Raw genomic sequence first — 15,071 nt, 5'->3', positions numbered from 1 at the left:
GTTAGTCTGAGAGAAAGGATAGAGTATGTGGAAGGTAGGAAAATACGGAAAAAAACAGTGAAAATGAAATAATTGGAAAGGATTTGTAAAGAGAGAGAGACAGAAGAGAGCCGAGAGCAAAGCGAGACGGGATTGATCAGGCCCGGGAAGCACTGAGCTCCTGTAGGGTGGGGGAGCTGGGTTGGCCGCACGGGGGGGCGGGGCCTGCGAGGGGGCCGCCCATGGGCGGGCCCGCACCGTGCTACATATGTAGATGAGCTCTCTTTCCCTGCTCACCCCGCCCCCATCACTCTATATTCAATGAGACAGCCAATGGGGAGCGAGAAATGCTCCAGGAGGGGCGGGGCCTCGGAGAAGCCCACCCCGGGAGCGGCCGCTGAAGGGGTCAGAATTGAGGCAGATAGCGGTTCGTGGGGCGGGGCGGGCGGATCGGAGGGGGCGGGCCCAAAAGTTTCCTGCCCAACTTTCGCTGCCTCCTTCCTCCGCCCGCGCGCTCTGCGGCTGCAGTTTGGGGGAGGCGGCGGCGGCGGCTGTGGGCTGAGCGCGGGGTGCAGGCGATCGCCGTCGGGGCTCGGGCGGCGGCAGTGGGCGCAGGCTCCCCGGTGCCCGCCCCTCCGCTCCGGGGGGGCGCGAGCGGGCGGCCGGGGGGGGGGGCCGGCACCGCCGCCGCAAAATGAGCCTGCTGTCGGCCATCGACACGAGCGCCGCCTCGGTGTACCAGCCGGCCCAGCTGCTCAACTGGGTCTACCTGTCGCTGCAGGACACGCACCAGGCGAGCGCCTTCGATGCCTTCCGGCCCGAGCCGCCCGCCGGCGCCGCGCCCCCAGAGCTGGCCTTCGGCAAGGGCCGCCCAGAGCAGCTGGGCTCGCCCCTGCACTCCAGCTATCTCAACAGCTTCTTCCAGCTGCAGCGCGGAGAGGTGGGTGCCCCTGCGCGCCCCCGCCCTCAGCCGACCGTGCCGGGCCTTTTCGTATCTGCCCGGCTCTTCCTGGCCTGGCCCCGGCCCGGCTCCGTATTGCCCAGCCCTGCTTGGCTTGGCTTCGCTCAGCTCTGCCAAACTCGCCGCCCGAAGTCCCCGGGGCGCCGGGAGCGCGTCACCTCCCAGCTGAGCCCGGCCCGGAGCTGCTCAGGCGCGGGCGGGGCCCTCCTGCCCTCTCTCCCAGCCCGGGGCGCCCTGCTCCAAGGGGGCTGGGGGGGCCCGGCTGGGAGGGTGGGTTCCGGATTCTCTCCAGACAGCCGGGGCGCGGCCTGTGCAGGGAGCCCCTTCCAAGTGTCCTTCCCACGCCCAACCCCATCCCCCTCTCGGCCACCGCTGGCTGGGACGGAGAGTGTGGATTCTGCCCCGAGTTCCTCTGGAGGGGCCTAAAATCTTTTCTCCTCCGACTTCGGCGGTTCCCGATCTGAAGGGCACCCTGGAGATCAGTGACTAGCCCGGAGAATTTTTCTGCTCTTCTCACACAGGGACCCCCAGATACATCCTCCAGCCGCTCACCCTCCCCCAGCCACATAGGAAGTGGTTTTTGAGGGCCTGACCCCACAGACTGCGCTGTCCCCCGCCCTTCCAGCCTGGAAGGAAATGAAAGGGAAATCCTCTTGAGCTCTTGGGAGGGGGGCTAGATAGGGGGAGAGGTTCCAGCTGCCCAGTGCCTTCTCCAGAAACCTGGGCCGGCTGCCGTTGCAAAGTCTGCCTGTTGGGTGGATTCAGTTACAGAATCCGAGAGGCAGTGCATCTTCCCCCAGCTAGATAAATACACAGATTGCCGGGACCTCCCAGCCCCTTTGAGAGGTCTTCAGAGCCTTCCCGAATACCACCCTCTCTGGCTTCAGCTGGACTCCTCCCGGGCCCCACTCCCACTTACTCCTGCCTCATTTGGGAACTGCAGACACCCTTCTGTGGCCTTCACTCACTCTCCTTCTGGCAGCTCTCTCTGAAAAAGTGCAGGGGGAAGGGGCAGGGGAGAGGACACACACGAGGGGCACTTTCCTTCTAGACCTGGGCACACCAGTTAGTTTCGGGAGAGTCAGAATACTCGACAGTTTGTGGGAGAAGGCCTGTGTATACACCAGTGTGCTGGGGATGGAGGTGGGGAGGACAGAGGGTCGCCCTTTCTGGCCCCATAATGTGTTCCCCTCTGCCATTATTATTGACTAGGGGAGACATGGACATGTAAATCGCTGGCCTGAGGCCTAGAGATGGGCCAATGGCAGGCCAGCAGAGAGAAGGGCTGGTTGACCTGTGTTGGGCTAGTCAGGCATAGCTGGGGGAGATGAGTCTGGAAAGCACTATTTGGTGCCAGGCGAGAGCATTTGTATGCCAGAGCTCTTTGTAAACTGTAAAGCACTCTCTCCACGTGAAGAATTGTTCTTGGCTGGGAATCTTTCTTTCTTGTAAGAGACTTTGCCGCCTCTTCAGGGAATGGCTTCTGTGACCAGGGGCTTTGCAGGACGGTGCCTGGATCTTGTCAGTTGTTTGTTCTCTTACCAAACATTTGTTGAGCTCCGTGTGGCCCCCTGGGGATTCTGCCAGAGTCTCGTGGTAGCCCCAGATTAGAAGACAGACCCATGTGAAGGGTGGGTGGTTTTATGGGGGTCCTGTGGGAGCCCAAAGGCAGGAGGGTGACCATGACTCCCAGGTCAAGTGAGAGTCCGCTAATCAGCCTCTACTGGCTTCCCTCTGTTCCCACCCTATGGTGGCCTTGTTCCACCATGTAGGTCTCTGCTAAGATGGCCTGGGAGTTTGGGGCCATCAGGAGTCCCCTGTGAGGGTAGGCTGTTGTGCCTCCTCTTGGAAATTTCTGGCATCCAGGATCCCACCCAAGTCTCAGTGAGACCTGCCTTCTGTCACTTCACTGCTGTTTACCTCGATGTCCTCATGAAGAGGCACATTCCTTTGCTGGGGCCACTGTAGAAGGAGCTGGTAAAGGTTATCTAGAGCAGTGGTGGAAGAAAGTCTCTCATGATCTGACTTTGGAGGAACCCTCGTCTTTGTCTGGGCCTCAGTTTACCTATCTGTAAAATGTAGTCTCTGCTCTCCCCCAGGGTGATGTGTGTGGGATTTGAGAACTGTACAGGAGAGGATGTGCCTACAGACAGGCTGGGTTAGGGAGGTAAGAGGGACTTCTTCTATGCTTATGGGCCAGTGGCTTCCTTGCAGGGGCTGGAGGGCTGTGCCTGTTGACTTCCGGAAGACTCTCTTGGCTTCAGACTCACTCGCTCTCACCCCCCACCCGCTTTGCCTCCTAAACCCTCTTGAAGCCCCAGCTGTGCTCCTGGGGACAGGCCTTTCCTGTGTCCAGGGCTTAGCTGGTGACCTAATATGGCTCCAAAATAGCAACTGGTTGAGAGAACAAGAAAAAATACCCCCCACCTGAGTGCCACCAAGGGGCTTGTTGGACAGGAAGCAAGTCGTGTGTGGGCTGGAGGGGACTCTACGAAGGGACCCAGGGGCCCAGGAGCGTCGCCATTCTGTGCAAAGCCTGGCAGGCCTGGTGGCAGTGCCTGCGGATGTGACTTGCATGCTGACCGCTGACCACGGCCTGTCTGCACCGGTCCCTGTGCCAAGGGCCCACCCCCTTCTGCACCACCCCAGGCTGCTCCCACCACAATAGCAAAACACCATGAATGCAGCTGGGCTTTGGGCGGGGGGAGGTGTGAGGACATGGGGGCACAGAAGCCCATTGTGCCCCGGAACCTCAGCTCTGGAAGCTGAAGATAAGCCAAGGGTTCTGAGTGGAACACTGGCCCTGGGAGCGGAGAGGGAGATGGCAGAGTTCATGGACAAAGTGCAGGAGCAGACACCAGGATGCGACTTGGATGCTTGTGGGGACTCCTTGGCTTCTCAGTCTGTGGTAAGGCTGCCAGGCCAAAGCACACACAGGTACTCTGCGCAGTTTTTTAAAAGGCCTCTGGGTCTAGAAACCGGGCCCTGTGAACCCCTGTTTCAACCCCTGATCTGTGGCAACAACTATATGTCTTTTGAGGGAAACTTGTGAGGCCCTTGGCTGAGCCCTTCCTGTCTCTCTCCAAGTATCCAAGGAAGCCAGATCTTAGAGGGAGTGGGGGGTGGGTGGCATGGGCGGGGGTCTTCCCTGCCAGGCTTTGTTTGGAATTTAAATTCACAGCAGTGTGGGGACTGTGGGACTCCACCTCCAGAAAAGTAGAGTTACCCCATGTTGAGCATTAGCTCTCAGGAACCTCAGAGGGATGCTGAGAGCCCCTCCCGGGTAGTCCCTATACCCCCTCAAAGGAGATGTAGCTGTCCCACTCCAGGTCAGATGCTTAAGGCAACTGTTTTCTTTCCCTCTTCCTTCAGGGCCAGATGTGGCTTGAAGATGTGGCCCTACTGTCAAGTGATACTTTGTGGAGGTTGGGGGAAGGGCTTTGGGGTCAAATACATTTGGGAAACATAGCATACTGTCCTTCCCTTGGAAACACACCATGCTAACACAGTAAAGGCTCTGAGAAGTCCTGCAGTACAAAACCTGCTAACCTTTCTTCTTCAACCCAACATTTTGCATACCTACTTGACTGGATTACATTTTTGGCACAGAACACATGCCAGTGTTCTGAACATCTCCAGGCTCAGAGAATGCTCTGTCAAAGCAGAACTCTTTCTTCAAACCGTAGGAGGCTCTTCCTGGAGCTGTTAAACCAGTTGCCCTCCTGAGTCCCAGTACTATCTTCTGTAGCACTGAGGACACCCTCCTCTTTGCAGCTCTGGTCTCATTGGAGATTTGAGAACATCAGCAAAGGTCTCATGAGGCTTACCAGACAGGGCTTCAGGCTCCGGCACACACAGGGCTGTTAGAACCCACAGAGGGGTGACCACAGTGTCCTGCTTTAAAAGGTTCCCAGGTATTGGGGACTGTGCTCTCCCCGGGTGCGGCTGAGCTGAGAGGCTGCCTGGAAGTGTAGAACAAAGCCACATATCTGCTCGAGGGTGGGAGTTTGCCTCGCTGGGGCTGAGTGGGCTTCAGGAACTGAAATTTGTTCCCAGCAGCCTTTGTGGTCTGTGTGGGGTGGTGGGGGGCAGCCCCAGGGCCTGGGAGGAATGGCCATTCCAACCCAGCTGGGAGCTTGGGAGGATGCCCAGCTCCCTCTGGCCAGCCCTGGAAAACTGAGCTCTGAGTCAGGCAAGGGGGACCATCGTTCGAGGGCCTGTTGGCTGAGGTGGTCTGACCCTCCCTGCATCAAATTAAGTTGACTGGGCGGGCCTAGACTCAGAGGGGAGACCACACCTCGTGGACCATCTGAGTCAGGTGGGAGGGAGGAAAGCAGGCAGCATTAGTAATAAGGAATTAGCAGCGGCAGGGAGCCAGGCACTGTCAGCACCAAGAGAAGGGCCCTGTGGAGAAGACGGCCCTTGAGTAGCATCTCCTACTCTTGGTGATGCTTTATTCTTGGCCTCTTTTTCTTCGTGGCTCCCATTTTACAGAAGAGAAAACAGGCCTGGCAAGTCACCCAGCAAGACAGTGGCAGAGCTAGATCTAGCAGTCTTCTCCATCCCAACTACAGTCACCTCTGTGGCTCGTCCAGCTGGTGCAGTTGGCTTTCGCCTGGATCATTCACTGGACGCCAGTGCAGGGCAAGCAGTAACCAGGGTGTTCTGTCAAGCCTCAGTGTCTTGGATGTTTTGTCCTTGATCTCAAACCTTCTGAGGAGTGATAGGCATTGGTCATGGGTTCTGGGTTTCCTGTCATGTCCTTGCCCCAGGATGGGGCTCTGTGGGATGTGAGTCCAATGGTGGCCTGGCTTGGGAGAGGCAAAGGAGATGGACACTGAGCACTTCCTAGCACTCCTGTCTCATAGCATCCACTGTGTGCCGCAAACCCATTGTGCAGATGGGGAAACTAAGACTCTTCAAGAGGAGGGAGATAGAGTTAGGGACATCTCAGGATGCTTGGTCTGTCAGGTATGTGTGTGTGTGCACATGTGTGTATGTGTATGTGTATGGTGGTCATGTATAATTTTTTTTTTAATTTGTTTATTTTTGGCTGTGTCAGGTCTTAGTTGCGGCACGTGGGATCTTTTGTTGCAGTGTGCGGGCTCTTCGTTGTGGCCCTCAGGCTTCTCTCTAGTTGTGGTGCACAGGCTTCTCTCTAGTCGTGGTGCGTGGGCTCAGTAGTTGTGGCATGTGCGGGCTTAGTTGCCCCTTGGCATGTGGGATCTTAGTTCCCTGACCAGGGATCGAACCCGCGTCCCCTACATTGGAAGGCAGATTCTTAACCACCGGACCACCAGGGAAGTCCCAGGTGTTGTATAATCTTTATTCTGTCCTTCTCTGGCCATACTGGTCCACTTGAGGTTTCTGAAAACACCAAGCACTCCCATTCCTCTAAGCTTTTGCACTTGCTGTTGCTTCTACTGCTTTTAATGCTATTGACTGTCCCTGTATAACTGACAGATTCCAACTTACTTCTTTTTTTTTTTTTTGCGGTACGTGGGCCTCTCACTGTTGTGGCCTCTCCCGTTGTGGAGCACAGGCTCCGGACGTGCAGGCTCAGCGGCCATGGCTCATGGGCCCAGCCGCTCTGCGGCATGTGGGATCTTCCCGGACCGGGGCACAAACCCGTGTCCCCTGCATCGGCAGGTGGACTCTCAACCACTGTGCCACCAGGGAAGCCCCCAACTTACTTCTTTATGGCACCAGTGGATGTCTCTTCTCTGAAGGCTTTACCTGGCTGTCATGGGGAGCACACCTCCCTCCAGCTTCCGTGTCCCATGACAGATGAGTGGTACATCCTTCTGGTAAAGCATGTCTTAACAATCGGTATTTCTGTGAAATTGTACCATATGTGTCTGTCTCCATAGCTACATTTCAACACCCTGAGAATAGGAATCCCGTCTTTTTCCACTTCGTAATCACAGCATCTGATGCTTAGTCAGTGCCTGGGACAGACTAGGTGCTCAGTTAACAGTCACTAGTTAGATGGGTGGATGGATGACTTGGACTCTCTCCTCCTCTTCCTTCCCCAGACTTGTGACTATTGTGAATGCTTTCCTAGTCTCTTAGCCTCTTGTTTTTTCACACAGAAGAAGTGTTTATGGATTGCTTGATAAATTTTAAAGAGCTGACTTGGGAGTCATGAAACCCTATCCCTAGAGATAGGGTCCCAGTGGAAGCTTAGGTGTGCTAACAGTTCTTGACCTTCTTTGGCTATGGACCTCTCTGAGAATCTGAAAGCAGCTCGAATTCCTCTCCTCAGTGCCATGCACATAGCACACAAGTATGTGCACACACAGAACTCTCATTTGCATGTAATTTCAAGGGGATCATGTCAACAATGGATCCCAAATCCAGGCCCCCTACTGTAGAAGCTGCAAGCCTCAGTGGCACCCCAGACTGGCTAAATCTTAGGGACCTCTAGTCCTCGAGTTCTTGGATCCATGCTTTCTGCTTTGATGTAGTGACTATATTCTAGAAGCGAGAGGCAGCCTGGTCCCCAGTGCTTATGCTCTAGCTGGGCAGCAGGCACATGGTTGTGAAACGTGAACACCTACCGAGTGAGTGGTGACCTGGGGGAGAGCAGGAGGGACAGAGTGGGGACGGGGAGCCTCCCCTGTGTCTGTTCTGCTCTGTCCTGCTGCCACTGTGCTCCTCCATCCCCTGGTCCTTTCTCTCCCCATTTCTCTCTCCCAACTCCCCCTACCAAGAAGAACACAGCCTGCTTATTTAAATTTGAATCTCCCATCAAGCTCTGGTTGTGTCCAGGGAATTGTGTTTTGCATGCCCCGGGTGAATGGGCCTCTAGGAGGCAATGGTGCCCTTGGGGGTCCCGAGTGGGGGGATTGCCACCTCTGTCACGGTCGACCCTGCCACCTTCTTGGCCCACAGGTCAGCTTTGGACCTTGGAAACAGGAGCAGAGCTGGGGTCTGACTGTGGCTAGGGAAACTCTCGGTCCAGGTGTGGCTTCACTCTCCCATCGGCCAGCTCCAGCCTTGACAATGGCTGTCTCCCTCTGTCCCTGAGCCCAGCCCACATCCGCCCCTGCTTGTGTGTATAGGATGTGTTTGTGTTTGACCCTGCGGGCCGGAGCCCCAGATAGACCCCAGCGGGTAGAAGAAGTGCAGACCTCTTTGGAGAAGGGGTGGACTCATTTGTGAGATGAATGGTTTCTTGTCCCAAAGAGAGGAGTGTGGGTGTGTATGTGTGTGCATGTGTGTGCGCGCGTGCGCGTGTCTGTGTGTGTGTGTATGGGGGTGGCTTTTGGGGATAAGAAAGCAGTTGTTCAGCTGATGAAAGAGCCCCCACAGAGCTGAGGACTAGGACCAGAGAATTCCTCCCCCAGGGCCGTCTCAGGCCCGGGGGCAGCAGGACTCAGCATTTGCTTTGGACAGACCTCCTTGGACGCTGCCCACTGCCACTGCCGTGACCTTCCCTGCCGTGCTGCTCCCGCCTGTGCCTGCTGTCCCTCTTCTCTTCCTGCACCCATCGCTGCTCCCTCTGGGCTGCCCTCGGAAGCTTCTGCCCACCTGCCCTAACTCCTGCCTCCCCCCTCCCACTGTGCCCTGTTTCTGTCCTTGGGGGGGTCAGCCAAGGGGGAGCACATCTTGTCAGGTTGAGCCAGCCCTGGAAATCTCCACTTGTGTATCCCAACCCCTCAACAGAACCACCAACCCCCGGGCCCAAGCCCCTCAAACAGCCCAGAGAAGCTGGTGCCTCATCTTGCCAGGGCTGAGGGGCTTGGCAATGTGATGTCACAGGGCCTCTGTGCCAAGGAGGATGGTCCACGCCAGGTGTTTTACTCTGGGTCCCCTCCCTGTAGGGGAAGCCAAGCCTTGGAGGCCATTTGGGGGCTGAAATACAACAGGCCAACCCATCTGGGTGTGACTCTCCTCTCAGCCACGTGCTGGCTGTGTTTCCTTGGGCAAGTTACACAGCCTCGCTGAGCCTCAGTTTCCAGTTCTATAAAATAGGGCCAATAAGGCCCATCCAAAGTGTTCTTGCCAGGGATGAGACTAAGAAAGGAAAAGGATCCAGTCAAGTATCTAACACAAGTAGGATGAGAATAAACTGTAGTATCTTCCCATCTAACTTTCTCCAACAGCTAAGCCAGAACCTTGGAAGAGTTCCAGCAATGGACAGGAATCTGACGCTTTGTTCCCCACATGTGGCATAAGGATCCCACGCTTCCTACTAGCTGCTGGGGTCACTGACCCAGGGAGGAAGGAGGGGTGGTTTCTTCCCCCAGGCTGGTGATTTGGGCCCAGATAACCCAGAGCCACACACTAGTGGGGCCGCCCACAACCACTGCCCAGAGCAGCTAAATCTGAGGTGAAATCACCCTCCGACTTAGTCCATGGGAACTCAGAGACCCTGGCCTAAATCCTTCAAGGTGTTGGGGCACCCATACCCTCATCTGTCAAGTGGAGTTCCCTTCCCGCCTGTGATTATTGCACACAGGACAGTCATGGGCGTAGGGAACAGCAGAAACAGTCTGGTCTCTGGGGCAACGGAGGGTTGCAGAATCTTTGCCTTCGGGGATGTCCAGCCTTGTGGAGAGATGAGGAGGTATCACCGTGTAAAGAGATTAGAGAGAGACATCAGAGCCCCTTCAGGCAAGGCCAGGGGAGTCACAGGGTGGTCCCCACCCCAGCCTACAGCACAGGGCTACGGCCGGGAGGTCGGGAGGCCCCTGGAGGGGCCTGGGGACTCTGTGGCCAGTGGGGCCTCAGTAGCACCTGAACCTGTGCTTTTCACACCGTCCCTTGGCGCCCAGGCCTGAGCAAGAAGAAGAGGTGGGTTCAAGGCCACACCACTAGAGTTAGAGCCATGGCCAAGAGCCCGGTCCTGGAGGGGTTTGGACCCAGAGTGGGCCTCCCAGGGGTGGACAGCAAGTGCAGGCCTGGAAGGAAAAGAGCGGTTGCTGGTGGAACAGTAAGGGGAGCAGCCTCGTTGTTGCAGAGTTAGGGGCTGACTGATGAAGGGGAGCCCTGCCCAGCCTTGGCCTCCAGCTACAGACGGCAGGACTTGGGAGAGGTGGTGCCCTCGTGGATGAAGTGCCCTCTGTGGACCAGGCTCTGGGGGCATCTTTCAGTACCTGGAATCTGGACCTGGAAGAAGCAGGCTGGCAGAGATCATCAAGTTTGCCCTCCTTCCCTGGTCCATGTTACATTTTACACGTGGGAAACTCAAAAGGCCAGGGCCCCGCCTCCACAGACAGAGGGAGGGAGCTCTGTGTGTCCTGGCCTCTGCTCTGGCCAGTCCCCACAGGCCGTGGAAATGTCCGAGAGACCAACTTGCCTTTCACCTCCATGGCCCGAGCTCCTCGGAGCTTCGGAGAGGAAACAGCTTGCTGCCCTACCTGCCCGTCCAGCCGGCTGGCAAGCAGGATTCCTGGCCCTTAGGCCTGGCTGTGTGCTCTGGTCTGTGCCCCCGGGCCTCGCCGGGCCTCAGTTTCTCCATTGTAACTTGAGAGTGAGGTTGGGTCAGTTGACTGTTCCGCCTTTTGTCCTTTCGTGGTGTCGTCTTGAATGGTGGCTGGAGGAAGGGAGCTGGAGCGCCCGTGAGGGCCAGGCCACAGCACACTGGTCGGCGATGAAGGGAGCTCTGGCCTCGCTTCTCTGACCCGCAGCTGCTTGTGTGACCCTCCTGAGGGGCAAAGCTGTGGCCCATCTGAGGCTATGGGGGGGATGTCAAGCTGCCGGGGAGAGGACAGCCTGCTCGGAGGTCTCTGGCTGCCCAGGGATACCCACGGGGCCACCCGTGGGCAGGGGTGTGTGGCCACAAGATGGGGGAGAGGTTTTCTCAGGGTGTAATTAGTGCTCTTCTGGCACCCACCAAACTTCCCCTTCCTCTTGACAAGTTGCTGCCAAAACAGCCCTGATTCCTGTGGACTTGCTTAAATCTTATCCAGAAAAAAAAAAAAAAAAGAAAAGAAAAGAAAAGAGAAAAAAAATAAGAGGGTTGTTATTTGTGAAATTGCATTTCCCAGCCATGAGGGTGAGTCACACCATTTGGAGCTTCAAGTTTCTTGTTTGGATGAACTTTTCTCTGGGAGGCTGGGGCGGTACTGCCCTCCCCCAGACCAGTTCTGGTGGGGAGAGGTCTAGAGACAAGCTAAGGAGAGACCTTGATAGTTGGAAAGTCCAGGTGCTCCCAAGGCCAGGTAGGGCTGGACAGGTTGTACCTGAGCTGCCCCAGGGGAGCTTTAAAATGCAGACGTGGGCTTCGGGGAGTTAGTGTTTAACAGGGACAGAGTTTCAGTTTGGAATAATGAAAAATTTCTGGAGATGGATTCTGGTGAGGGTTGTACGATAAAGGATTGAATGTACTTAATGCCACTGAACTGCACACTTAAAAATTGTTAAAAGGGGGCTTCCCTGGTGGCGCAGTGGTTGAGAGTCCACCTGCTGATGCAGGGGACGCGGGTTCGTGCCCCGGTCCAGGAGGATCCCACGTGCCGCGAAGCGGCTGGGCCTGTGAGCCATGGCCGCTGAGCCTGCGCGTCCGGAGCCTGTGCTCCACAACGGGAGAGGCCACAACAGTGAGAGGCCCGCATACTGCAAAAAAAAAAAAAAAAAAAAAATTGTTAAAAGGGTAGGTTTTACGTAATGTATATTTTACTGCAATGAAACAATATAGTAGATTTGGGGCCCTCATTCCTAGGTGGCTGCTTTGGTAGGTCTGAGGTGGGGCCCAGAAAACTGTATTTGTTAAAAGGATCCCAGGCCATTCAGTACAAGGTTGGACACACTCATCTAATCTGTAAAATGGGGACAGTGACTCATAGGGCTGTGGTGAGCATCAGCTATCTTAACATGTGTAAAGTTTCCAGCACCAGGGACATTAAAGTGCTCAGTATATGTTACTATTATCATCTAATCCCACTTCCTTTGGGACCTTCCCCACATCCTTTAAGGTTGTCCAGTCTTGGCTCGCATACCTCCAGGAATGGGGGACCCTCTGCCTTTCAGGATGGACCATCTGGGGCTATCTAAGAGCCGGAGAGTTGCCCTCAGACTTGATGCAGGTTTGTGTGGGATCTTTCACAGTAGCCCTGGGCAGTGGTAGAGCAGAGATGGTCATTAGGACCCTTTGAGTTCAATGCCCAGTCACTGCAAACTGACTGTGTGTTGGGCCTGGCTGCCCTGGATGTGGTGTCTCTGACTTTCCTTCCAGATCCCAGGCTGTGGTCTAAACCTACATGGGAGAGAACAGAGGCCCAGAGAGGGAAAGGGCTGGCCCAGGGTCACATAGCAGGGTGTGCAGGCAGCCAAGAAGAGTGAAGGCTGTGTCCTCTAGGGAGGAGTGCCAGACCCCCAGAGGCATACATGTGTGAGGGGTGGGATCTGTCCTGGTTGGACGAGGGGTGGCTGATCCTCTGGGACCAGCTCTCAGCTCACCTCCCTCCCTTCCCACACTGAGGGGACACAGAAAGCACTGTCCCTACCCTGGGCTCCTTCTGTCCCATCTTTTTAAGGGAGCCTGAGGCAACTTCCTCTCGGTGCCTATCCTCCCCTGTGAGCCTGGGGACCCCCAATAACAAGGCTGTGTTGTCTCTCCAACATGGCTCCCCAAGGTCTGTAGTTCACTGCTGGGGTTCTTGGGCATCTTAGCTGGGGCCAGGTGTGCCCAAGCCCCGTGTCCAGGTATGTCATCAGCCTCCTGGGGAAGCTGCCTCTTCCCAGCCTTGGCCTGGCCCCAGGAGAGGGGCCCATGGCCATTCCCTGCCAGCCTCACCGCAGGCCCCACCTTTGCTAAATTCCAGTGTGCCCGGCTGCCCAGAGCCCGTGACTCCTATAAATAGAAGCTGTATACACCAGGAGGGGGCCTGGGCTGCGTCTACTTTGAAGCCAGGCAAGACATCTGGTTCCTGTCAACTGGAGGTGGGAGAGGTGAGAGAGGTGGGCCACTTCCTCCCCAGGCTTCCAGAGAGCTGGCCTGGGCTGGGATGAGGGCTCCCCGGAACACAGTGTGCACAGGCCTGGGGCTGCAGGAGAGCAGGCAAAGTGCTGGACTTCAGTCTCCTCTTCTGTACGATGGAAACAATGCTGCGAGCTGATGTCTCAAGTCACCCACTAGGACGTGGCAGAGCCCCGGCTCTAACAGGTTGCTTTCTGCCGTACGTCTTACCCCTGGCGGTGTGTAGAGAACTAATGATCATCGTCTTCACCATCACCATATACTGAGTGCTTCCTCAGTGCCCGGCAGGAAATAAAAGGCTTTACATTCTTGGCCTCATGTTAGCCTCATAGAAACCCTTGGAGGTAGCTATCGTTATTCCCATTTACCGGATGGGACCACTGAGGCCCCGCGTGGTTAACTGGCTTGTCCTTAGATGCACAACTAGAGGTAGGACTTGAATGCAGCCTCCAGGAAGCTGGAGCCTGCAGGTGGCTGAAGGGTCACTATGAATTCGTGTGTGTGTGTGTGAGTGTGCGTGTGTGTGTACTGGCCTGTGGAGGTTCCCAGGAGGCCACAGCGGCGTAAGGGGCCAGGCCTCAGAGCCCTCACAGCCTCTGTCCCCTGCAGGCGCTGAGCAGCAGCGTGTACAAGAACGCCTCGCCCTACGGCTCCCTCAACAACATCGCCGACGGCCTCAGCTCCCTCACCGAGCACTTCTCCGAGCTGACCCTCACCTCTGAGACCCGCAAGCCCAGCAAGCGGCCTCCGCCCAACTACCTGTGCCACCTGTGCTTCAACAAAGGACACTACATCAAAGACTGCCCCCAGGTAAGGCAGCCCGGCCCCGATGGGGCTCAGGGCCCCTGCTGACCTGTGGGCCCTGAGTCCCCCCAGGGCCCCTTCGGCAAGCGCCTGGCCCCGTGGCTGCTGGTCGCCACCTTTTTGTCCCCTCTGGTTTTTCTGAGGCAGCCTGGCTGGTATGGACGGGACAGAGCCCCCAGCTTGGTGCTGCACTGGCCGGTCAGCAATCTGGGTGGGGGACCCCAGAATGAGGTTCTGGGCCTTCGAGTCCCCCCAGTCGTCCTGCCGAAGTGGGTCCTGTTACCGTGGGGCAGGAGGGGGCCAGCAGTGTCTTCACAGCTCTCCCGAGAGCCCGCCGCCTCCCGCTCACAGGGAAGGAATGTGGGCTCTGGGCCAGGGGTCCAGATGTGCGCCCCCCTCCCCCAGGCCCCGCCTCTGCCTCCTCTGCAGCCTGCTCCCGTGAGGGGGAGGGGGCGCCCTGCCCGCGCCCTGTGCCCCCGGGATAGGTCTAGGTGAAGGCCTCGGGCACCGTGGGCTGGGTGTCGCTCCCTTGGGGTGGGAAGGGGGTCGGGAGACCGAGGCTTCAGGAGCAGCCCCGTCTCTCACGCGGTGCTTTGCCACGACAGGGTCGGGGTCCGGGGGGGCAGACCCCACTCACCAGGCGACCCTGACTCTCTGACCGACATGGCCTTGGAATCCTGGGGAGAGAGAGGTTAAGAGTTGTGTTAAACACCACACGAGATTATCAGTGATTCTTTTCCCCTATTGTTTTTTCATACTTTCCACTGTTTTTAGAACGTGGTACTACTTTTATTTTGTACGTGTAATGGAAATGGAATCCTGGAAACTCAGAAAATCCGTGTAGTCTTGCCCTCCAGATGTTGGCAGCCGAGGGTGTGGCTGGGCAGGGCTGGGTCCCTCCAGGACCGGCGGGAGGTCGAGGTGCAATTGCCAATCACCGCTCTTCTCAGAAATGACCGTGCCATGCCTCAGGTCCTGGCTACTTCAAGTACGGCCGGCCACAGCTGCATCAGTGTCGCCCCAGAGCTTGTTAGAAATGCAGAATCTCAGGCCCAGCCCAGAACTGTGTTCTAGTAAGATCCCCGGTGATTCAGCCGGTGACCTCAGCCCTCCCCCAGCCCTGGCCAAGAGAGGCCCACCAACCCAGGACCCACTGATGGGCTGCCCTCCAGATCCACACTCCCCTGTGCCCTGTATACACAGTAAGTATACAGTATACTCAGTATACACAGTAAGCAAGGGGCCCTTTGCATGAGGAGATCCTGGCAGAGGGTGAGGATCTGGTTGACGCTCAGAGATGTGCCCATGGCCCACCCAGTGAGCCTTCCCCAGATGAGCCGCCAGCACAGGGGTTGTCAGCTCTCAGGCACTCTGCCTACAGGGCAGAGCAGAACTCCACCA

General features: G+C 56.9%; 1 protein-coding gene across 1 annotated transcript in view; it reads left to right on the top strand.

The window, feature by feature from the left end:
- Nucleotides 1-542: 542 nt before the first annotated feature.
- ZCCHC24 (zinc finger CCHC-type containing 24) overlaps nt 543-15,071 on the top strand; it is a gene marked incomplete at its 3' end in the record, with an annotated part of 58,776 nt that continues 44,247 nt past the window's right edge. The window contains exons 1-2 of the mRNA XM_079705889.1: nt 543-919; nt 13,476-13,676. Coding sequence (XP_079562015.1) covers nt 674-919; nt 13,476-13,676 — 447 coding nt within the window. The 5' untranslated portion in view covers nt 543-673. The remainder of the gene's footprint in view (nt 920-13,475; nt 13,677-15,071) is intronic.

Source organism: Hyperoodon ampullatus (assembly GCF_949752795.1).
Source record: "Hyperoodon ampullatus genome assembly, chromosome: 1".
Lineage (NCBI taxonomy): Eukaryota > Metazoa > Chordata > Mammalia > Artiodactyla > Ziphiidae > Hyperoodon > Hyperoodon ampullatus.
Note: the sequence above shows the minus strand (reverse complement) of the source record. Positions and strands in the feature narration are given on the sequence as shown.